The 25,299-nt window shown below is 37.7% G+C and overlaps 1 protein-coding gene across 4 annotated transcripts in view; it reads right to left on the bottom strand.

The window, feature by feature from the left end:
- LOC113229881 (obscurin) overlaps window positions 1-25,299 on the bottom strand; it is an 80,209-nt gene that overhangs the window by 21,624 nt on the left and 33,286 nt on the right. The window contains exons 6-26 of one of the 4 annotated variants that reach the window (XM_026463563.1): window positions 23,658-25,241; window positions 23,040-23,582; window positions 22,412-22,654; window positions 20,947-21,088; window positions 19,595-19,785; window positions 14,669-14,790; window positions 14,394-14,529; window positions 13,402-13,579; window positions 12,333-12,510; window positions 11,911-12,101; window positions 11,264-11,419; window positions 10,545-10,665; window positions 10,083-10,243; window positions 9,551-9,726; window positions 9,253-9,421; window positions 8,860-8,978; window positions 7,730-8,212; window positions 7,492-7,593; window positions 3,393-3,674; window positions 1,777-2,010; window positions 848-1,037 (exon numbers count right to left, since the gene is read on the bottom strand). In XM_026463563.1, coding sequence (XP_026319348.1) covers window positions 848-1,037; window positions 1,777-2,010; window positions 3,393-3,674; window positions 7,492-7,593; window positions 7,730-8,212; window positions 8,860-8,978; window positions 9,253-9,421; window positions 9,551-9,726; window positions 10,083-10,243; window positions 10,545-10,665; window positions 11,264-11,419; window positions 11,911-12,101; window positions 12,333-12,510; window positions 13,402-13,579; window positions 14,394-14,529; window positions 14,669-14,790; window positions 19,595-19,785; window positions 20,947-21,088; window positions 22,412-22,654; window positions 23,040-23,582; window positions 23,658-25,241 — 5,701 coding nt within the window. The remainder of the gene's footprint in view (window positions 1-847; window positions 1,038-1,776; window positions 2,011-3,392; window positions 3,675-7,491; window positions 7,594-7,729; window positions 8,213-8,859; window positions 8,979-9,252; window positions 9,422-9,550; window positions 9,727-10,082; window positions 10,244-10,544; window positions 10,666-11,263; window positions 11,420-11,910; window positions 12,102-12,332; window positions 12,511-13,401; window positions 13,580-14,393; window positions 14,530-14,668; window positions 14,791-19,594; window positions 19,786-20,946; window positions 21,089-22,411; window positions 22,655-23,039; window positions 23,583-23,657; window positions 25,242-25,299) is intronic. The other 3 variants (XM_026463564.1, XM_026463565.1, XM_026463566.1) reach the window with 3 other exon arrangements.

Below are 25,299 nucleotides of genomic sequence, written 5' to 3'. Positions count from 1 at the left end.
GTGTTACGTATCCATGTGAGATCACATGATAACATCAGATCAATGCATTCGTAACGGAAACATGGCCCATGCATTACAACGTGACCGCTGACAAACTTATTATTTTCTCTACTAAATTATAAATCACTTTTCGGCCCGACGTTCCTAACTTCAGACTTGGACTCTAAATTCAGACGCACACATTCTTATAATCTTGCGGTGCACACGCGTTGCGTAACGCGGATTATCACATTCGCTTTTAATTGTAGAATTGAAACGAAAACTTGGTGTTCAACAAATGACATCAAATAGAAGACGTGTTTATTGCTGTGTTTGTGGGAAGTTTGAACAAGCGTGTCTCAAATTCAGAATTGTTCAGCCATTCATTTCTGTTTTATAATCATAGTCCATAATCAAGACGCCAATCAGCGACACTGGTATAGAAATTTGAAAACGTACTAAGAACCGACTTTATTTAAGAAAGGTTATTTCAATATACTACGAGACTACTGTGATAAACACCTTAATTTTTTCAAATTATGCTAACAACCCGTAATTACAACAAAAATAATACTGTGACAACCCTGCGACCCAATACCCATTTACCGCTCGAACGCGCCGAACAGCCGGGAGCAGCCCTACGTGCTCTTATTATACTATGATCATCATCATATTAGCCCAAAGACGTCCACTGCTGAACAAAGATTTCGAGACTAGCCGATCGAACTCGGTTACCCGCCGCCCTTACCATGTTATCCGTCCATCTAGTAGAGGCCTGTCCCACTGAACGCGTTCCAGTTCGTGGTCTCTATTCGAGAACCTTTCTGCCCTAACGGCCATTAGTTCTACAAGCTATGATCATACTAACCATTTAACTTCAGCAATGGGATTCGCACGGATCTTAGTGATAAAGGTGGTTTCCTCAAACGGTACGGCAGTTACATCCTCCATGGGCTCGATTTCGGGCCGCAGCAGGATGTCCAGCCTAGCCGAGCTTTCGCCTATGCCATACTTGTTCTTGGCCTCTATTGTGTAGACTCCTGTATCTGAGTGACGACCTGGATAGAGGAATTGAGATAGATTTGTGTACTCAAATACAGATTCTGATGCGGCTTTTAATTTTAATCATTAATTTCTTCTGTAACCCAGTATTAATAAGCTGAATAAAAAGTTTATTTCTTTCTTTGGATTATGATTTAAATTTGGAATCGTCAAATGGCTTCTACGTACTCAGATGACAAAAATCTATGGTAATGATAAAATGAATTATACATTATATTTTAAAATTATTGTAAATATTAAATGTGAGCAAATATCTACCTCTAAAAATCTATTTCAAAGGACTACCCCTAAGTTGGAATCTACCTCAATCACGAATGAGTAGAGGTGATTAATCAATTTGACTATTTTAATTGTAATTTGCTTACCTAAGCAATATAATATATTATAATCATTGACTTACAAAGAAATGGACGACGGGTCTAATACAAAAACCACGAAAAAAATGTCCCAAGTCAACCTATTCGAAATTTAAATTGTAATGTCATCGCAGTATCGCGCTGTCAGTCGAACAAATGAAGACTAAAGCGGAGTTTGGCGCTCTGTATACGATTTTAGCGCCTTACAAGTGCGGACTTTTTGGCGCGGACCCGACGTCCATATAATTGTAAGTCAATGATTATAATAATATATTTTTAATTCGAACTTTAAAATTCGAAATTGCAAATTTGAAAATTGAAATTCGTCAGCGAAATTCTATACATGCTTATGGTTGTTATTTACATGGTTGGTACTTACCAGTAGGAATATGTAAAGTAAAGGTGCATTCCTTGAGCCCGTGGTCTATGTCCTTGCTTTCAACATTGGCCTTCACAGTGGCGTCCGGCACGATTAACTCCCCGTTGAGAAGCCAGGAGACGTGTGGCAATGGGTCAGCGGTACAGATTGCTGTCATGGTGACCGGTTCACGCTGCATTACACGCTGAGCTTCCAGAGGGTTTGTGAAGATTGGTTTGCGGAATTCGTTTACAGCTGTGGATGTTAATTGAGAGAATTATATATAGACTAATTATAGGCTGGTGTCTTTCAAGGTACTAGGTTACACGTTAAACTTACACGTTATTAAATATGGCAGTAACTTGACGTGCTAGCCCACGAAGCCAGATACGGTTAAATCGTGCAACATAGCCGCGTTTGTGTTGAATATTTTTTCATGAAGTTTATTATACCGTCCTCCGATTGAACTTAATAAAATAAATAACACAAACGCCACTACTATCATAAGTTCACAACTACTATCAACACCAAACACAAAACACCAAAATTACGGTGTTTTCCGTTGGCCAGACAGGTCTGACCAGTGGGATTTTTTTTTCAAAAATACACTTGACCCGTGTTTCGTCTCTCTTAAAAGGCATCATCAGAAGATGCTGATTGTTCGACACTCGGTCGAAAGTGATAGGAAAATTTAAAGCATGTAACCTTGTCACGGAGTGGCAAGGTAACCTTCCATTTCAATATATGGATTTCCGCAAAATAATGCCTGAATCTGTAAGTTACTTTATTTTTTATAATGGTATTGAGATATTTTTTATGAAAATATTTGATTAGTTTGCTGTTATTAATTAGGTAAACAAAGATGGATAAAACACGCGGCAATATTCTATCGATCCGGCTGAACATGAGACAGTAGCTGCCTTTACACATTCACTCTATAGCGCGTGATCAGATGCGTACAGGAATGCGTCAATGCAACATCTTTACACGCGTGCACAATTAATTAATCAATTGATTTTTTTACCAAATTAGGGCTGTCGAGCCCAGCCTGATCGGAGGAACTTTTCTTTATGTTTGTTCGCTCTTTTCACCAACAATAACTATAAATTACTAAACTAAACTAGAGTTGTATATATAATGTATAACGTTGCGTGCAGGAGAGCGTGAGGGATGCTTCGATGGTTTGGTAATGTAGAAAAAATGAATGTTTATGGATATAAACATATGGACATATCTTAACCAGATTGTGCATGTCCGTAAAAGACCGGATTAAAAGTGCGAAGAGCCGCACTAAGCTATCTGATGTGGGGCGTATCATTGCGCAAAGAAAGTGTGGTTGGGCGGGTCACATAAGCCGCAGAATCGATGACTGGTGGAGCAGAGGAGTGCTGGAGTGGAGACCGAGGACCGGTAACAGAAGTCGGCCACTAGAGACGGGCGATATTGTCAAGATAACCGAAAAGACTGCAGTGAGTGACTAAAGGTTGAAGAAGAAAAGTACCAAGAATAGATGGGCATGTATAAAGAGACTAGAGTGAGTGGAGAAAACTTAGGTTTGTCAGTGATGTAGCAGGTGGAGGTCCACAGTTTCTGCCCATTCCGGTGGGAGACGGATATGATTATATATATATACTTACAAGTTACGTTGAGTTCAGCATTCTGCGTTTTTGCTCCAAGGTTATTAGTGATCTCACACTGCCATTTTCCCGCGTCAGACATCTCTACGCTGTCGATTGCCAGCTTGTACGTATTGCCTTCCGTGGTAATGTGGACTCGGCTGCTAGGTTGAACCTCCTTGCCGTTCAGAAGCCACTTGGCGACGGGTTTTGGTGCACCAATGGCTTGGACCGTGTACACTAGTGGTAAAGATTCGTAGGTTTTTCCGTCTTTCATTGAGCTGTCTTTTATTGTTGGAGGTGCTGCAAGTTTGAGAAGAGAAAGGTTAGAGAGTGAAGGTGTTTTCTGGAAAAACCTAAAGAATTATGTCAATGGTGACTGGTTTTTTGCTACTTTTCAATTCACTTAACAATTAATAGGTATATTTAAATATCAAATTCGATATGAAAATGATATTAATACAGTAAAGTTTCTCAAACTGTTTACTATTTAGATATTAAATTACGTATCTACGGTACAAATTATAAAAAAAAAGCGAATTTGATAACTTATAAAAGCGTATTCAATACGCATGATCTAAAAATAAACTTAGCTAAAAAATAACGAAAATGCCTTACTTAAAAATGATTATCGCTAGTTACATATTCCTTACGATATGAATTAGGTATTATTTTCGTTTTCGGAACGCATAGTCATGACCTTTTTATTACAAATTACTTTTTCTCTCTGAAGGATAATTTGCAGTTAGCTGACTACGTCTCTGGACAAAAGTTGAAGGAAGTCCATGTTAATAAAAATGGAAGTAAATTAATTTGTTACTCTGCGAACCCAGTGAAGGTTAAATCGTGTAAAATAGTTACCCGACACGTGTTTCGCGTCTAAGAGAAGCGGAACACGTGTCGGGTATATTTTTGGTGGTGGTTTGTGACTGTAGTTGCGCTTGGGTTATTTATTTTATTAATTTTATGCGGGTGGGATAATTAACTGTACTTGTGTTGAAAAAATACTCAACACAAGCGCAGCTCACTGGGTTCGCGGAGTAGCAAATTAATTTACTTCCATTTTTATTAAAAGTTGAAAGCTTTTAACCCCTAAGTTCATAACCCCTAATCACTCGAAAGTTAATAACTTAACGCGTTTTAGAAAATAGACAAAAATGGTTCAACGCCATCTAGCGGCACCTTACCTGAACTACATACATTGTTATGTTATTAGAGTCAACAGCGGGCTACCCTCTGTTGACTCATTTCGAAATATGTATTCTCGAAATACGTATTCGAAATACGTTTTGATACGTGAAAAATAATAATACCTCATACCGTTGTAAGAATCTGGTAACCAGTGATAACAATTTAGTAAATAACCACAAAAGGTTTAAAATTTAATTTAATGTATAAATGCATTGACTTACAAATAAATGGACGCCGGGTCTAATACAAAAACCACGAAAAAAATGTCCCAAGTCAACCTATTTAAACGTAGTGACATGTAATGGAATATGAAAAAGCTATAACGTTGAATTTAAATTGTAATGTCATCGCAGTACTGTCTAATTTTGCTTGCTTCGCTGTCAGTCGAACAAACGAAGACTAAAGCGTGAATGACCCTCTATATTCGATTTTAATGCCCTATGAGTTCGGACACTTTTTAGCGCGGATCCGACGTCCATATAATTGTAAGTCAATGTATAAATGTTATAAAATAGAATACATAAATATGTACAATAAAAATAACAGCGTAACACATAAAAATCCAAATACGAAGATTCACCGAAAGCAAGTATTCGAAGCTCCTAGAAATAAAATAACACTTTTATTATTTACAAATAGATATAGACCGACAGATATCGCATTATATACAGCAGTTATTTCTGAAATTTATGATCGTACAAACTCGTGTATACTCGCCTGTTATTTGTGTCGAGAGAGATAGTTGTATTTGTGTGTACTTTTGTCTTTATACTTACCGTAAGATGCGTTTTGTTATGGAAAGAGACTTAAAAATAGTTGAGAGGATAATATTGCCAGTGCCATAACAAACTTTGATTCTATAGAATGCTAAATATAAGCCAAATCCCTTGACAATGACCAAAAAAACAGGTCGCCCGTATTCCGAAGTATTCTCGCGCATTCTATGGAATTTCTACTTTGTACAAATAATAAAGGTCATTTGTACTGGGTTTCTTTCCATTCTGCGGCAATAGGTATAATTTTTTCTAAAGTAGACCCAAATTGAAACGCTGAAGGGGCTATGTCGGGCGAATACGGTGAATGAGACAACATATCCCAAAGTAACTGCAATAGTTTTTGATAGCTTGTAACATTGACCTATCAACAATAATGACTTTTATACACATGAGTGGTTTCACATTATTATGATGAAATACGACATTTAACAGTTTTGGGTGATTTTCACCAATTATAAACTTAAAACTTTCCCGCCTATTCTTAGACCGCGCGTAATATAACATTTTAAAAGAAAAAAATTGGCAGAAACCGCACGGACTTTTTAATTTTTTGACATATAAATATGAGCCGAAATATTTCTTTCACCACGATGTCAAGAATTATAGTGTATGCCATCGATAAAATAAGATGAAGACACCTATTAATACTACCAAGTATGTACCTAACGCGTCTGTGCGGCCTGGAAGGACTATCCTCTTAAAAAGTGGAATTGGCATGCCAATGCACAAAATGCTTAAAATTGTTTTTTACCTGCTTTTTCTGGATAACTAGTGCCTCTGGCGCACCGAGCCCCAAGGATTAGTATGCCAGAAGGGAATGTTATTACGCATGCGCGCTAAAACAAACATACGACAGTGCATTAGTACAGTACAATGTGCTACACTAAAAGGATATGTTGATGATCTGTTGTTTTCGACAGAAAATTTGTAAAAGAACATTTCTAGGTTTGAAATATTTTATAGGAAAATAGCAGATCACGGTTACAACAGCAATATTTTTTGTAAAGCATTTAAATCAAATTATTTTCTTGTAAAATCCTTAGCGTTACGTTTGCCAGCTTTAAATCAACGTACTATTTCGTTTCGAATATTCGAGTAAGATTACAATTACCTTTTTCTGTTTCTTCGTTAAGAATATCATCAAGAATGCTCCTTTGTCTCTGGCTACGTTTTAATAATGCTTCGATTTCGTCATCGTTTTCCTCCTCTAAGCTATATAGTTTCGAATTTTGCTTTTTCTTTCTTTCAACCGTCGTTTCTGTTACGTTCTTTGTTATATTATCGAAGGTCTTCATTGGGCCAAGAACAAATTCTTCCAGTAATCGACTTTTCACATCGTCTATTTTAGTTTTGGCACTTTTGAATTCATCTTCATCAAATTCCTTTGATATATGGATGAGTTTTTCAGTTATATCATTTTCGAATATTTTCTGAGACTTCTCTTTCAATATAAATGATTCTTCTTCACCTTTATCGGTGAAATAATCTTCTTTGAAAGAGGATTGCCTTACGTAAGAATCTTTGCTAAATACTTTCCTAGTGTCGTCTATGTCGAAAATAGATTTTGACAGGTCTTCTATAGAAATCTCTCGAGATAGAGACTCGTTCTGCCAAGTAGTTTCGTCTTCTGACATGGACACTATAGAAACAGCTCTGTTCGAAAATTGCCTGCTACACTTTGAGCTGTTCTCTGCTTCGGAATCAGTTGGTGGTTCCTCAATAATGCCATAAGTGCCTCTTCTAACATTCTCGGGGACAGCAAATTGGCCCAATTCAGACATAAAGTAACTGTGACTAGCTATTTCTTCTACTTCTAAGGACGTCGTATGCGGCCTGTTTGGTTCGATTATCTTTCTCCCGCTTTCATTGTCATCATAATAAACTGCGGAAGTTCTTACTTTGTGTAAAGTGCGCGTTTCAGCTGGACCTATCAGTTAAAATAGTAAGTTGATTTTTGATAATACTTACAACAGTTTAAAAAGATTTACTTAGTTAGACATGCGATGACTATATGCGTTACAGTTAAAAGTTTAGATTCAGATTCAGATCATATAGATTTTATCTACTAAGCAATTGGATGAAGTGTGAGAATATTTCAAAAATGCCTTTATGATGTTAGGAGTGGGATAGGAAGAGGTAAGCGAGATACTGACCTGTAATGATGGCGCCGTGAGACTTGGTGCTGCAGAGTTTAGACACAAGAATTGAACCGTCATCTGCAGTCTTGAACGTAGTTACAGTTTCGAAAACTCGGCCTAAACAACAAACACACTTGGGCTGTTAACAAACACGAGTTAAGCATGCAACTGAGGCCGCGAAAACGTGAGTTCGCCGCAAGAAGCTGTTTGCGATATTGAAGAGAGAAGCTTGAAGCACTTAATATTTTTATACCTTCAGTTTCAGCACTTAATGGTTCATCAAGGGACTGTTTTTTAATAGATTTACGCTTGGGCGATTTAAGATCTTCGTCTATTGGGATTTCTTCAATGGTTTCTGGTTTACTAGCTCCCTTTTTGGCTGTTTTTGGTTCGTCGCTAACTTCCTCTATGATCGGTTGCTTGTTATTTTCGTTGTGATTTTCATCCCAGAAGGATTTCTCTTCAATGATTTCAGGTTCAGTGAAAGATTTCTTGGCCTTTGACGGAGTCTGATCATCAAATTCTTCAACAATAGGTTTCTTTGCATCTCCATCTTCGATGTCATCCCAGAATGATTTTTCTTCGGCTTTTTCCGGCTCAGTTTTTCCTTTCTTAGCTTTCTGTTTGGCGCTGACGTCCACTTCGTCTACGATAGCTTGTTTGATCGCTTTACTTTCGTCTTCAAGTTCATTTTCGGTAGCAGATTCCTTGCTTAACCTCGAATGTACTTCTGTTGCTATTGAACATAATGAAATAATGGTTATGGTAAAAACAGGCTTTTTATTAAGAGAAGGTAATGTAATTAATATTGTGAAGGATGAAAAATGAAGTTAACAAAATGCAGGAGAGTGCATACATGTTCTGGGGTGCTTACAGCATTCAAGTCTGGAGGAATGCCGTGAATTTACTACCAGTTGCGAATGGTGTCTACGGGACATCACATCACAGCACAATAAATCTAATACGAGCATAATGCAGTGATCTAAACCATTCATTCTATGTTAAGACAAACAACTGTACCTATGTATTTTCCTGTGGTGTGCCAATTTGATGAAGTTTCTTTTGTGCATGTACGCGATCGTATGATACTGTCTTACCTATCTTGGAAATAGCTATAACTAATCCTATTTAGTATCTAAAGACAGGAATCACTAACTTCCTTTAGAGTACCTACCTACTGATAAAGTCAAGTTCGAGTTACTACTGAAGTTAGGTATATAAGAAGATTACAATTAATCTCTGATCTTTTGTTTGGGAGTTTGTATCTACAGTATGTCATTAGATTTTCTATGTAATCTCAACGTTTCCGAATAAAGGTTAAACCCGATTTTATACATTTATTTTATTAAAGTTTTGCCTGGTGACTAGTGTTGATATACTTACTGTGCACTGTGACGGTGCTCTTGGTGCTGACACTGCCCATCTCGTTCTCAGCCTTCACCTCGTATTCGCCACCGTCTTCCTCCTTCACCAACGTCACCGTTAGGTGATAGTTCTCTAATCTAGTAACAATTAATTGATGAAATAATAATTTTTTTTTACTGCTAGAATTTTATCAAGATTATAACCCTTGTCATAATTCTCACATTTTTTTTTAACTTTTTTATTTAACTTCAGATCAGTATATTCTACAGTCCTTTTTTTAGCTTTTGGTTTTCTATTATTAGAGCGCCCGAAGACTTTATAATTTATTTGATCAAAGTAACGTCTAGCCTAAATAATTAAAACACTATACAATGCAATCTCTGCGAAATATGTACTACACAAGTATTTTACCTCTGAGTATCCCTCTCAATCTTGACCCTAGCATCAAGCGTGATCTCCTTGCCGTCTTTGAACCACTTGACCTTGGGTTCGGGACAGCCTTCTACTTCAACATCCAGCTTGAGAGTCTGCCCTACGTCAACGGTCATGTCCACCAGGCTTTTGGTGAACCGAGGTTTTCCTACAAAAGTGAGAGAGTTGAATTAACCTATTATTGAAAACACCAATTATTTCAAAGCAATAATTAACCAGTTTAATTTTTCAAACTTACTGGGAGATAGGCAAAGAAAGATCCATTAAAAAAACTTACTGTTAACAGTGAAGGTAGCTTCGCAGGCATCAGCGCCCAATTCATTTGATACCTTGCAGGAGTACTTCCCAGAGTACTCGGCCGACACCTCTTTGAGAATCAGTTTGTGCGTGTTGCCAGTGTCCACTCGAGTGAATACCGATTTCTTTTCGGTAATTTCCACGTCGCCTAGGTACCTGTGTGAGGATTTGGTCATGACATAGTGGATCATAATGGAAACTGCTCAAGTCTGCAGGTAAGCAGCAGTTTGAAAGTCAGCGTAACGTGGTTCTGTACGTTTTCGAAAATATAATTTGGATTTAAATTTGGATATCTGGCTGAAACCAAGTTCGAGCGGTACAGGAATGTGATTCACTCGTCAATTTCTAGACTGATGCAATGCGGCTAAGATGAGTTTGCACTGGGAAAAATTCTGCTGTAATTCAGTCGATTGATCTACTAATGTTGGCATAACCATTTGATTTCATCCTTAGCTTGACCAGTCGTTTAGTTCGCTGGTCGTTTTAAAGCTGAATGATCTAATGATACTTACCACTTGATGGTGGGCTCAGGATAAGCCTCGACACTGACGGTGAACTCGATGTTAACATCGCCCTCCTTGGCGGTAATGTCTTTGAGTTTCTGCGTGAACATCGGTGCTGTTCGGACGTTCAACTTGCAAGAGTCTGAAGCACTACCGTGCGCGTTGCGGATCTAATTTAAAAAATACAGGTAACCATGATTTGCAGCTTTCATAACACACATGAATTGAAATTTCTTAATTATGAAGTCAACGGTTTGAATCCCTGAAGGAAAACGACGTGATGAAACCTGCGTGTCGAAGAAGGTTCATAGCCCTTGGAAAACGTGTTTAGTCATATTTATTAGTGTGGTGGACAATAGCAATAACCCTGTCGTTTGAGTCTCGTGCTGTGATTATGATGGGTTATTTATTATGAAGGAAGGAAATTATAAAGTAATTCATAAAGCGTATTTCGATGCAGCCGGTACATACCTCACATGAGTATTCTCCACTGTCTGCGCGCGCAGCCGACGTCACGACCAAGGAGTGCGCCTCGCCAGACGACGAGATCTTGATCGTGGAAGATTCCACCAACTCAGTTTTGTTCTTGAACCTGGACATTTATTTGTTTTAAAACTTACAATTAATAGTACAAGACAATCTATTTCAACCACACATTTTTTGCACATTGTGCGAGCCAGAAACGCTAACCTAGCAAACAATATACGATTTGACATTGATAGTTGCCGAGAGTTGTGAAACTACAACGCACTAACCTAGTCGAGCATTGGGCACAGATGTTTGTATTTGATGTCAAGTAATGGGACGTGCGCCTGGTGGTATGCAACACGTCTACCCGTAACAGTTGCACTGCCACTCAGGGCTTTGAATCGCAAAGATCTGAGCGGCATTGCCTTAACGTCGTCACCTTGGAACATAATGTTGACATTCCCATGTACTTGTAGTTTCACCAACACCCTTTAAAACCTGAACGCAGAAATAGGTACAGACAAACTTTTTCGGAAAGAACCTACTGCCGCTATTAAAAATAGATTTCATGTTTTATTTACTTTATAGCACCCCATTTCCTACTGATATAGTATAATAATAAAAGTAGTGAAATTAAAATTATGATTGTCCCCTCATTTTGAGGAAAAAAACCCTTGAACATCAAAGGTGTGTTATCTTCATAACGCTATAGGTACACTAACCATGTGACGTTAGGCGCGGGGTCGGCCTCAGCCTCGACCTTGAAGGTGACGGTTTCCTTCTCTTCGCAGACCTTGTCTGCACCCATCTTCTTGAGGATCTTCGGTGGCGATGTCACGTGCCACTGCCAGAAGTCTGAGCATTGGTTCACTTCGTTCCTGAAGATTTCAACAGAATTACCAAGGTATCGCAAAAAAATTCATATATCTTATTAGGGTTCATGTTAATATATCTATCTCAAGCGGTTGGAATTTTTAAAATAAATGTCAATTGATTCTAGATGAACGAGAACTCATAATGTGGCAGACGACTATACCAATTACCTTGTCTCAGACTAGGAAATTTCTTGTATCATAAGGATCATAACAACGGAATCAGACCTGGAGCACTACCCAGAACGCAAAGGCCAGAACCAACTTAGAAAAGTTATTTACCCAAATTGGTTTTAATCGAATTCGGAACCTCCTCATCTAGCGTCTACAATGCAAACCGTTCGACCACTCAGATAGCCAAAAGTTAGATGGAATGCCGTGGACTATAAGTCTTATTATCTTGTGATCTGAGGAACACCTCAGCCGATACGTACTTAATATGGAATAAATCCATGAGCTTTTTATTCTTACGGGCTTAAATTTGAAACCAAACTCACTTGGCTACGATGGAGTAGGATCCAGTATCAGTGAGTTTAGCATCCTTGATGGTGATCTTGTAAACCTCCTCACTCTCCTTCACGATGACGATGCGGTCGGAGCTCTTGATCTCGGTACCGTCCTTGTAGAAAGACACCTCGGGTGTGGGTGTGCCTTCCACCAAGATGGTGACTGTGTGAGTGCTGCCCACCTGGCAAATAAACGGTAGCAATCAGGATGAAGTCTTGCCATAGATGTCGTAAAAGCGGAAAATTAGAACACAGAATTTAAATTTACTCGTGTTTTATCAATTAAGGTCAACAGTCTGTTTCGTTTTTGACAAAACACAAGAAGGCATTTAGGAGCGTGACATAATTTCTTCAAGTCTCCAAAATACATGTTTTTTACTAAAACAGTCAAGTAAAACAGAAAGTAAACTCACCATACAAGTCTGGTTTTCAACCTTCTTTTTGATTTTAGGCGCGGCCTTAACGACAAGGTGCATTGTGGTGGAATCCTGTCCCAGTTCGTTGGACGCGACCACGAGGTACTCGCCTGCGTCGGCACTTGTCACATTCTTAATTACCAAAGACATGCTTTCGTCGTCTTCGTGCAAGAACCTGCGTAGGAGAAACAAATTGATTGATAAATAATAGTCAACCAAAAGTTCGTTTCCTAAATAGGTCTTACTGGATTCGGAACATCTTCATCTATCACAGCTCAATTCCAAGGTTATCAGCATATTTTTCAAAAATTAAATTAAGTATACCCGAAATCTCAAAAAAGTTTGTATCTTCATCGACTGGCTGCCGTCCAATGGGTTTTTCCGTTATGACCATTGATCGAAATTGAGGGGGTCATTGCATATAAAATTTCTTTTTTTACTGTTTATTTTCTGAACATTCCAGAATATAATTTGTTTCATGTTTATATTTATTTAAGTGCCTAGAGAAGAGCAACTATAATTATATTTTTTAAGACAATGCTTGATTTGTAGCAAAAACTTAACACAAATTTCAATAAATAATAAGCACATTTAAAAGTAATTAGCTCCGGAAATTCCCAGGATTTGTAGAAGGGAATGTCCCCGTTATTCTTTAGTTATCACTGGTTGCGACTAAGTAGAATAAAACAAGTAGGGTAACTCCGTAGAAAATAAAAGCACGGCTTGTATGTACGCAACACATTTCATATACCGTCACGCACATTTTCGCTTAACAATGAAAGGCGCGTTTGGACGACCAGTGTTATGCAATGCTAGTGCATCGCCAGGTTATGCAAATGTGTCCGTCCGTACACGGAGCGCTGCGACTTTTGTGTGGAGTTACCATACTTGTTCTTATGCTACTATGGTTATTATTTGTGATCTTAGGGACCGGCTGTATCCAAAGTGATCTCATCAGCATTCGAATTGTAATAATGGAACCAAAAATGCAGTTAGAATTATCACCGGTTTTCAGAAATCGTTTTTGTTCATAACAAGTCTTATTATCCGGAGTGTAGGTACTCACTTGTGTCTAGTATCAGCCTCGATGACTTTGCCATCATGTTTAAATACGACACTTGGCTTGGGGAAGCCCTTGCACTGCAGTTCCAGCATGGCGGAACCTCCGGCCGACACGATTGCTTCTCGGTGTTCAATGACCAGTGTCGGTTTTTCTGGCTCGCGATGTAGTTCGTGGACCGCGCCTAAGCGTAAATTATATACATTATTGTATACATATTTACTATTAGTATACACGATAGTATTTACATCTTTATAGACTTAGCCTCGAAAAGTGAAGACATACCATTTATACACTTGCCAATGGCGGAAAATAACAAATTAGAAATTTATATACACAGACATACATGTACATTAAAACACGTCATTCATAGAGAAAGAAAGATGGTGTTTGGCACTAAAGATATCCCATTCGTTCACCTAGCTTTTTTTTCTATCGGAAAGAATATTACAACTGCAACTGACTAATTATAAATAGATTTGTAGACGGAAAACATATAACACTCGACATAGCATTTCCAAAATGTGTAGAGTGCTTTCAGGCCGTACAGTGAAGGGCAATTGCTCAACGCTGCAGCCATTGGGTTTTCTGACCAACACCAAGTAGATGCACAACTAAACAACAATCGTGCAGAGGACATATTCTAACATTGAAGCCGACATGTAATATAGAAAATAATATTCAGTACGTCCGTAGCGAAATTCTAGCCGGAGTTCTTCATCGTGTCTTTTGCCCGCCTGGCCGTCTGTTAAATCACAATTTAGAATTTGTACTTTAAACACCAATCATGTACTAAAATTATATATCATAATTTAAACAGTTTTACTATATAATTAATGGATCGGTTTTTCACTCACATGTCAGTTAGCCTCAACTTACATTGTACATAGCAATATGTATGTGTTGTACATAGCATAGCAATGTGCTGACAAGTGTAGCCGAAAAAACAACATTTGTAAAAACTGGTAAAAGTAGTAGTAACCTTCATTATATCCTACCTTGTACTGTGAGCTCTGCAGAGCAAGAGATATTGCCTGTGCTAGTTTTAGCGACGCAGGTATAGAGTCCTGCATCTTCCGGCTTCACATGCTGGAAGACCAGCGCTAGGGAATCTTCATCATCACCTAATAGCACCTGATGGTTGAAAAGTCTTGACTAAGTATATTATCACCTAATACGAAGGTACAATATTTTTCTCTAAACTGTAGTATATTATCCTATGGCAATCAACAATACGTACAATGCATTGGTTAACTATGAACATTAGTCTTACCTTAAATCTCTCTTCAGGATCGAAGGCTTCTCCATCCTTCTTCCAGGAGAAGGTAGGTTTCTCCCCTTTATTTAGTAAGCCCTCACCACCGGGAGCTAGCTCGAAGAAGATGTTCTTGTCGTCTGATTATGAACGAAGAAATATGTTATTTTTTATTAAATGTCCAAACGAACATTTTTTTAAAAGTCACTCTCACAGCCCCCCCATTAGAGATAACCTGTGTCGTGGGTGCCAGGAACAAAAACCAGTAATTATACCCAAAGTCACGAGAGAAATAAATGTAGGCCAAACAAATGTTTCTCCCGGTCCGGAATCGAACCCGGGACCTCACCGTCGCAGTCCAGCATGGTAACCGTTCGGCCACGGAGGCAGTTAATTAAAAAAAAAATCAAAAAATGATTATTCAAAATACAGTCGACATAAACTTTTTTTTTGAGTTAATTAATAAAATAAGTTAAGAATTACATCTATGTGACGAGTTTTATTGAAATCGGTTAATGGAAAGTGGATGAAATTTAATTAACCCTATTCATCACCTAATTAGCCACCCTTACACCCTCACAAAATGTAAACGCGTAACATATACAAAAAATACAGTCGAATTGAGGATCCCCTTTTTTGAAGCGGTTAAAAAGTTATCGACGAATTTCGTTAGAAGAATTTTTAAACCTCTGCTGAAAAGTTGTAATTTTTCAGATGTGATTTTATGACAACAAGCGAATTTAGTAATCTATGTCGAAATCTGAAAGGTAATTTTTAAAAAATATCGAGCACGGGATGATCGAGACCTGGTGGTAAACGTCACACCAGTGCATAGCAGTTGCAGTATCTTTCGAAGCTTTCAATCGCAAAGATCTGAGGGGCACTGCTACTGCCCCTGTCACCGTGAGACATAAGTCTACAAGTCCCATATGCCTATAATTTCACTAGCACCGTTACCCTTCAAAACCGAAATGCAAATAATGCTCACTAATATGAGCATTAAACGACAGTGAGCATTTCGGACAAAAAAAGCATTTTTTTGTGATTTTTAATAATAAATAATTAACTATTAGACATCATATACGTTGCTCTGATCCCAAATAAGTAGCTAAAGCACTTGTGTTATGGAAATAGGAAACAACAGCGGTACCACAAACACCCAGAGCCGAGACATTATAGAAAAGTACATTTTCTAACACTGACCCGGCCGATGAAAAACGGTGTGCAAAGCACTCGACTGCGGCGGTCGTCATGCTCTTGGAATATATAATGCGTTGATGAAAATGTAAAATATCTACTAGATGCGGCGTTCCATACACACAATGTGTTTCATTGATGTACGGTTCCGGCACAACACTTCATTTAGTTGGTTGTCAAACATTCAAGATGGCGGACGCAGATGCGGTCCTTTTGAAAAATTAACAGCCATGTAGGCTGTGTTGCTCCAATTTTGCTATTTGACTAATTGTGTTAAATAAATTTAAAGTTTCAAATTACTCACATTGACTCGGTAAGTAATGTTGTGGTTATGGATTGTCGTATCTCGACTCATCCAAAGAACAGAATAAATACATAATCTCGTTATTCGAAATAAGGCTAATCCATAGGTGTTTTCAGAATTTTTGTATCATATTTCGTTTCGGAAATATAAAATCGAACAATAGTCAATCTAATAGCCACAGCCGAGAACAACGAACGAAATATACAATGTCCTGAGAATAAGCAGTCTTGTACATAGGTCTTTGTTCTATGGATGAGTCGATCTGTCCACGGTACTACGGTACTGATTCTCTTTGACAATATTTTACAACAGTGATAGTGTTGTTTGGAACAGAATAGTTTCTGTGAATGTTCTTGTCTATACGTAGATTGAAGTCCACGAAGGCCGTCAACGTCACGCCAAGGTAACGTTGTAGTTCTTCCCTAGACGAACTCTTTCACAAGGAGCTCTACTACTACTAGTGATTTCATAATGAAATCTTCGGAATTTGAGGATTTTATCAAACTCTAAATTCTAATTTGAGCAACTAGATATTATTAGCGAAAAACACTCGTAAACAAACGCTGGAGTGTATCCAAAAGTATAAATAATAGCGAGATCTATGCCACATCCGTATTTAAAGTTGTTACGTCTGTTTTCCATTCATTATCATATCATGTTTTCGGATACATTAAATCGTGGAATAATTGGATGTGATACAATGTTCAGGAATGTTTGTAATACGTTAGAGTGAATCATGCATTATAATTTTAGAATGCACTTTTGGTAGCAGACGTGGGAGTATTACTAAAGAAATTTATTGTCTTACAATTCTTGTATAATTATATAGCTTTTCACAGTTTGCAACTAAAATATGAATCATAATTAGATGTCCAAAATGCAAACAAAACGGATAACAGAGCAAAAAAATTATTAAATGGTAGTTTTTAGCTATTTTTGACGAGACAAATGTTTAGTACTCTTTTCAAGCTGTAATCTGATAGAACTTAGAACAATTCACATTGTACAATAGATATATCGACGCTTGAAAGGCAAAATGGGATAAGTTACACTTTTGGTCATTATTGAGTTATATATATATATATATATATATATATATATATACCATATATATATATATATATACCATTGTAATTAGGTAATGTTTCTGATTCCAACGGTATAGATAACTGAATATGACCCAAAAGTGCAGCCTATCCCATTTTGCCTTTGAAGCTTCAATACATACTCGTATATATTTTTTCTACTTCTGTGAAATACAAGGGGTAATTGGCCACTTACCCATATTCTAACTCTTTGGTTTTTTGTTTTGTAGCCTTTATTTCACTTTCGTTTAAATTTAAGAAGAGGCTGTATGGTGGAACCTTTGACTGCCCCGATAAATGGCTCAAAATTTATTTTAAAATATGCGTTTTGTTGTCATGGATTGTTATCCAAATGTATACGTATTAAATATTGGTTCGCTTTCATGCCGCGATTGTGTAAAATACTATTACTTAATTACGTTTAATACGATATTGTTAATATAAGACTATTTTTAATTCGTACGAGATTTTAAGATTTTAAAATTATATAATGATTTACAAGCATTACAATACTTTTTCTGCGAGTAAATAAAATAATGAAACACAACCAATACAGTTGACAATCAATGTTATACAAAATTAACCGAAAGCAAAAAAAAACAAAGAGATTGAATATAGGTAAGTGGCCAAGTACCGCTTATATTTTAACAAATCATTATTTTGTTATAATTATTAATACAAAGATCGACTACTCAGAAAAAATTCCTTCGATCCGGCCGGATTTGAACTGACGTCTTCTAGCTTACCGTGTCAGACGCTATACCAACTAAGCATCTCTCGCCAGGACTGGTAACTGTAAAGGTACTAATTGGGTGATAAATCTTTCATAGATTTCTCATAGATGGCGCTACGATTAAAAACTCGTTGAAAAAACCAAATACAAAGACACGACGCAAGCACATAGAAGAATTCGTGAGGTCCGCTGGTTCGTTCCGTTGCTGCGAATGCGGCGACAAAAAATTTAAAATATTAAAAAAAAAAAAAGGTTTATGGCCCAGTTGCAAGACCTTTAGTCCAACTTAACCAAACAAGAGACAGTAGAGCATTTGAGTAGCGTCATATTATTTGATATTTTAATTAGGAAAAATACGATGTACTTTTTTGGAACTCATTATAGTTCTGTGTACAGAACTATAATACACGTTATTGTTCTGTGTTCATAATGAAATTTTTCAGTTCAGTAGCGAGTACCATAGACGATAGAATTTTGATTCAGAATTAAAAAGAGGGCCTTTGTGATATGGTTTAGGAAATTATAATTGACAGATGAAAGTACAGGAGTAGAAAAATAATTGTATGACACTGGTAACACAATCGGGATCAATAACATTAGATTCGCTCTGGACCTTTTGGAGGGAAAAGTGTCGTTTTTATTTTGACTTTCAATTATTTTGTGCAATCTAGTATAAAGTGGAATAGGATAGTGCTATTGTGCCTTAATCGAAGATTAAAACGCGAAATTATACGAATCTCGAACTAAAATACCCGTATCGGCCCGTTTTAAGGAATCCCGAGTCAATCCAAGCACGCCGCCTCAAATTGCCTATCCTCTTTGTGGCGGCCATATTTACAGAAACATAATTAAACTTCATGTTTAGGCTGATGGCTTTGCCAATGCCTTAATAAAGAAAAAAAAAAAAATCAATAACATTGTTTGTGCCGCCATTTTGTCGTGTTATAGATGTTATTCGTGCGTCGTTTCTTGAACTCGAATGTTTTCTTGTCTCCGTAATGAGGTCTTTTAAATTATTGTGTGTTGTTGTTAAAGTTATTGTTTCTATTTGCTAATAGATATTTAGAATTTTAGAAAATGAGAATCTCTTTCTTTTCCAATTAGGAATATTATCACACCATCGTTCATACTTTGGAAATTTCGTTTCTTTGTTTGCATTTTGAACATTTAAATAAGATACATACTATAAAATTGGATTACGACCATTGACTTACAATTATATGGACGTCGGGTCCGCGCTAAAAAGTGTCCGAACTTATAGGGCGTTATAATCGTATACAGAGCGTCATTCACGCTTTAGTCTTCGTTTGTTCGACTGACAGCGAAGCAAGCAAAATTAGACAGTACTGCGATGACATTACAATTTAAATTCAACCTTTTAGCTTTTTCATATTCCTTTACATGTCACTACGTTTAAATAGGTTGACTTGGGTGATTTTTTTCGTGGTTTTTGTATTAGACCCGTCGTCCATTTATTTGTAAGTCAATGATTACGACTGTTTTTCTAAGCAACTGCATTTTGGGTCACCTTGAAAGTATACTGTTATCATGCCTCGCCGGCTCTGCTGTCGTCAGCTTCGACACGATTACAAAACCAATAAATTTCGAACTTCACGACTACTTACCAACTACAGTGACAACGGCTTCGCTTTCAACTTCTCCATAGATGTTCATAGCTTTACAGGAGTATTTCCCTTTGTCTTCGTGGCACACGTCGGCGATCACCAGCTCGTAGCATCCCCTGTCGGCGCGGGTTCTCACGATCTGGATGCGATCTGTCTCCTGTCTAGATACAATCTCTTTGCCTTCGCGGTAGCTGGGTGTAATAAACATTGATGTTAATTACTTGTATAGTAAATTGTTGGTTTACTTAGATATATATTTTTAACTTTTTTTATCCGCTCACGCGATACATGCAACCGTAGACGCATACCACACCTAGAGTGTCGGTGATGGTTTTATACCGATTTATCGGATATCGATGTTATAACAGGTAAAAGAACTAATATTAATTGCTATTTCGGTAACTACTCTAGCAAACCATAAAGTTTTTAATGCCTGGGTCTGTCATTAAAAAAAAATAAACAACTTCAAAAATACGTCACGACAATCGTGTGTGTTATTGTTTGGGCTGGTGATTTCGGTGTTTATTTATTCAAAACATACCGTAAGTAGCGTTTTTTAAGTTTACCCTGAATATAAATGTTTACAAACTATACTTTAAGGAGTAATTTCATGGTAAACGTTAGAACAACTCAAACGGAATATTATCATATTTATCCAAGTACACCAAAAATTTCATTAGTGCTTTTTAAGTGCAGGATTGGCGGTGTATTACTGCATTTTATTTGAGATGTTTTTGTTGGTAGTACGGAGGGTATTTATTTAGCAATGCAGAATAATAATTTTTATTTATAAAAACTTGTATTTGAAATGAATCCTTTTCTATTTTGCGAAACCAAATAGCCGCCATTTTGCGGTAGGAGGAGCGCATCGCGTGAGCGGTTAAGATACCAAGTTACGTTAAGCGACACGTCTGTCTAGAGCAGTTGCTGTGTCATTCAGAGCTTTAAATCGCAAAGATCTGAGGGCCACTGTCACTACGCCTTTCATCCTGAGACATAAGTTGACAAGTCCCATGTGCCTGTAGCTTCACCAGTACCCTTACCCTTTCTAACCGAAACGCTGTAATGCCCACATTACCGTTTGGTAGCAGAAATTGGTAAGATTACATGGAAGTTTGAGGTTTACAAGGAGCTCTACTGCTATAAACGATACCTAAAAATGCTTAAACGGATAGGTCACGTTTATGAAGTCATACAAGCACAAGACTCAACAGAAGTTAGTCTTAGTCTCTAGAATTGTAATAAAGTCCTGCTCGCTTAGTAGCCACAGTAAAGTATGAAATATAATTCTAAGTCTAGTAGGAATTTATTTCACTAATTATAAATAGAGATGTGAATTAACGGGTACTCACAACTTAACCTCCGGATTAGGATCACCTTTCACTTTCACCATGAAGCGAAGGTAGGTGTTCAAAAGAATTTCAGTGTCCTTCAGAGCTACCACGAAGTAAGGAGCATTGAGGGCATTTTTAGCTCTACGTTCTTCAGGTGTCACTGTTCAATTGTAAATAAAGTATGTTAACATTATGTAAGGCAGATTTCAGCAGAAGGGAGACTTTGACATACAGACATTGCATAAAGTGAACAAAAAACTATAAAGGTAACAATCAGAGATGGGCGGTGAGCTCAAACCCAATCAACCCGCCCGAGCTTTAACCGGGTTTTTACTCAAATTACCGGGTCTTAACTAATTTCTGCCCAAATTCGTAATCGGAAACGGTGAATAGCCACGGAATTTGGTATAAATCCATACTTATTATAAATTTCGATGTAAAAAATCTTTTTTACACGTAAAAGAGACAACTCCGCGCAATACCCACCTTGCAACCCTCATTATTAAGGGTGCAGATTACAATTCGATTTTTATGAAGATCGATTCAAGTGCATGCGATTCGATTTTTTCGAAGCGAATCGATTCCATATAAAGGCAAATCGAATCGTCTGGATCAGAAAGCAAAAAAAAAACATTTTGTAATAATAATTTAAATTTAAACAAAACTCGAGTTACAACAAGTATTTAGTTGCAAATAGTTTATGCCTTCGATTTCGGGCGTTAATGAGTTTTAACCCGATCCCGGCCCGTATCCGTTAAAACCCGGACGTTTGATCATTATCACAGAATCTTGCACTCTTAGGTACATACGAAAATACTGGCGAAGGAAATCTGAAATTTCGTAAAGGCAACGAAACAAAGATGTTTCTTGTAATATTCTAGATAGGCATGTCACAAGTTTATAGCAGGACAGATACAAGAACTAAATACAGCACACATACATTTATAACTAAGACAAAACATTAAACTACGTAATACGTGGCTATGTCAGTGCAAAATACAGGAAAATTAGGGAGAATACTGACAAGTACAAATCTGATACCACTACGACATAATAGACGTAGTTAACTACGACTACGTGTTATGAGCTGTAAAATGTCTTAATTGGTGATTTCGCCAAATCATGCAAATTACAGAGATGTAGTAGAGATAGATCTAGAACTTAAATAGAAATATAAAAATATCTTTGTATCTTTGTAAATAATGGCGCATTTACACCAAGTCGTCTACCTCCTTCGGCAGGCTACTTCGCCTTGCCGATGCTGGGTGCATCATTTCGGCTGTAAACTATGGCCATCAGACGGCTCACTATATGAATTGGGTAGCTTGCTGGCTTCGGCGGGCAAGTGAACGTAGCCTGATGACTTCGTGTAAATGCGCTGTAACTTAAAAGCGCTAGCTGGATTTGCTTAGTACGTGTAAATGGATACTGGCAAATCCAACTAGCTTCAAAACTATTCCTAGAAAGAAAAAAGACAACTTACATTCGTGGACGACTAACTGTGCAGTACAATGGGCGTTGCCTTTAAGATTTTCAGCTCTTGCTGTGTACAACCCTGTATCGTCTTCCCTGCAGTGCATGATCTCCAGTTTAGTGGTACCATTCTGTGTCGACACGTTTACACGGTCCATCAGTTTGCCTGGGAATGGCTTGTTGTCCCTAAGCCAAGTAACTTTGACGTCCTCGTATTCGCGAACGGAGCATTCGAAGACGGCGTTTTCACCCGCTGAAGATTCAAACATTGGTTATGGAAGAGTTTGTAAGAGTTTGTCGGTTTCTTTGCCATTTGTTGGTTACTTTACGTTTATAAATATTAAGTTACATAAAAATGTGACTTAGTTACTGTATAAATTAACCGAATAAAGGATTTTAGATCCTAAACCAAACAATTTCATTGCAAAATGTATAAAATTGTACCCCACAAACTCTTTAATCGTAACAGATACGAAACTTTATAAACACAAATTATAGAATATTATACAGATAAAGAAGTATTTAGGAGTGAAGCGTGGTTAAATTAATGTGTTGTGTATGTTAGAATCTAAAAGCGTATGTACAAGCACTAATCGTGTATCTACTTCTATCGTGTTTTTTTATTTATATCCACTTACGTTCAATGTTCTGGCCTTCTAAAGTCTTAGAAAAGACTGGTCTTCCATCTTGAGACTCGGATTTAGAAACAGATTTGACGGTTTCAAATTCTTCCGTCACAGATCCATTAGAAAGAGCCTTTTTGGCATAAGTGCTCTCTAAAGAAGACGCTCCATTCTTGCTTTCATAAGTAGACTCTATTTTAGTTGACATCCCTTCAATTGCGATCTTGCTGTTGTCATAGTCGACTCCGTACTTGGAGGTACGGTCGACAGTCGTGCTATCAGAGCTTCCGATTCCATATTTGGACGCTATATTGTCCAGTTTGCTGGACGTATCATATTTCGATTCATAGCTGGATTCAAGGCCGTACTTGGATCCTCCTTCGGCCCTTGAACTCGAGTATTTGGACTCGTATGAAACTTCTTGAGAGCCACCCGTTTCGTACTTTCCGCTTTCAAGGCGTGAACCGCTTTCACGACGCATGTAAGACGAAGAACCGGTGCTTTCATAGCCGGAAGATGACTCGTAGCGACGCGTACTATTTATGCTGCTGGAGTATTCTGTAGAAAAACAAAATAAATTGGTAAACTGTTACTATTTTAAGAAATTGTAATCTTCGTGCCTACGAAACGAACCTCCAGAAAGCCGCGAACTGCGGCTATACCGCGACATCTCGTCACCAGCTTCCTCTGCGGTTACAGCTTGATCGTTGGCACTGACTTTCTCACTGAACTCGCCACTGGCGCTAACTTTATCAGAGTCGACAATTTTTATTTCAGATTTTATTGCACTTGCTTGTTCTGTTGCTGCTTGTTGCTGAACAGATTTACTTTCAGTTGTTTCTGGGCTAGCTTGTACGGTCTGCTTAACAGATTTGTTTTCAGTTTGTTCCGCACTAACTTGTATAGTTTCCTGAACAGATTGACTTTTAGTTTTTTCTCCACTAACTTGTGCTGTCTGCTGGATTAGTTTACTTTGGGTTTCTTGCGCGCTAGCTTGTACTGTTATCTGTTGAGCCGATTTACCTTCGATAGAAGCTTTCCTAGCAGCTCTTAATTGTGCTAAAGATTCTTCTCTTGTTAATAGTTGTTCTTTTTCAATAGCCTTTTGTAACTGTTCTTCTCTTGTAACGACTTGCTCAGATTTTTCAACAGCCTTTGCTTGGTATTCAGTTTTTTGGACAGTTTCTTGGGTTTTTACTTCAGAAGATTTTTGTTCCACTGAAGTTTGATTTGTTTCTTTGACAGCTTGTGTGGAAAATGTTTGCTCAACTTTTTTATTTGATTTTACTTCAGAAGATTCTTGTTCTACCGAAACTTGAGTTGTTTCTTTGACAGCTTCTGTGGTAAGCGTTTGCTCAACTTTTTTATCTGGGCTTTGTGATGTTGTTTGTTCGATTGATGTAGTGACTTCTTTTGGTTTATCTACACTAGCTTGTTGTATAGTTTGGGTTTTTTCCTTTGTTGCTTTTGCTACTGATGTTTCTTGTACTGACGCCTTGGTCTTTTCTACAGTCGACGCTTCGGATGTTTTATATTCAACTTTTTCTTGAGTTGTTTCTTTGGCTTTGTCAGTTGCAGTCTGCTCTGTCTTTTGTTCTACAAATGTTACTTGAGCAGACTTTTGATCAAGTGCTGTTTCTTGTGATGTTATTCCTTCGGTTTTCACAAGTTGTTCAACAGTTATTGCTTCCTGTTCAACTATTGATTTTTGGGACTGTTGAACTGATGAGTTTTGCGCAGTTTGTGTGACTTCAACAGATGTTTGTTGGACTGAAGATTTCTCTTCTACATTAGTTTGTGTTGAGGTTTTAGATTCTTTGACCTCTGTTTTCTGCTCGGAAGTAGCTGCAAGCGTCTGTTGTTCGGAAGTAGCTGCCTGAGAAGACTCAGTCTTAGTAGCAGTCGCAGTCACAGATGATTTAGTAGATAAATCAACTCCGCCCTTGGATACTGATTGTACTTCACTAGAGACCTCAGTGACTGCAGATTTAGAGACTTTGGTAGCAACTTCGCCTTCAGCGGCAGATTTTCTTTTGGTTGTTTGTGTCTCCTCTGTAGAAACTTCGGTAACTTTTTCTTTTTCGACTTTGGTACGTTTCTCCTGTACGACCTCTTCTTCTTCGTGAACCCGCTTTTTCTTTTCTTCAGGTTCAGGAGAAGTAACTTGAGGCGGTGATAGGACTTGAAGATCGTCAGCTGCGTGTTCTGCTAGGGCAACTGTAACGAAAGAATAATTACAGTAATTCATAGAATTTTAGAAAGAGCAAGTCCCCGA

Source organism: Hyposmocoma kahamanoa, unplaced genomic scaffold, assembly GCF_003589595.1.
Source record: "Hyposmocoma kahamanoa isolate Upper Pololo Valley unplaced genomic scaffold, ASM358959v1 63, whole genome shotgun sequence".
Classification (NCBI taxonomy): Eukaryota; Metazoa; Arthropoda; class Insecta; order Lepidoptera; family Cosmopterigidae; genus Hyposmocoma; species Hyposmocoma kahamanoa.
This window is presented reverse-complemented; position numbering and strand designations above follow the sequence as displayed.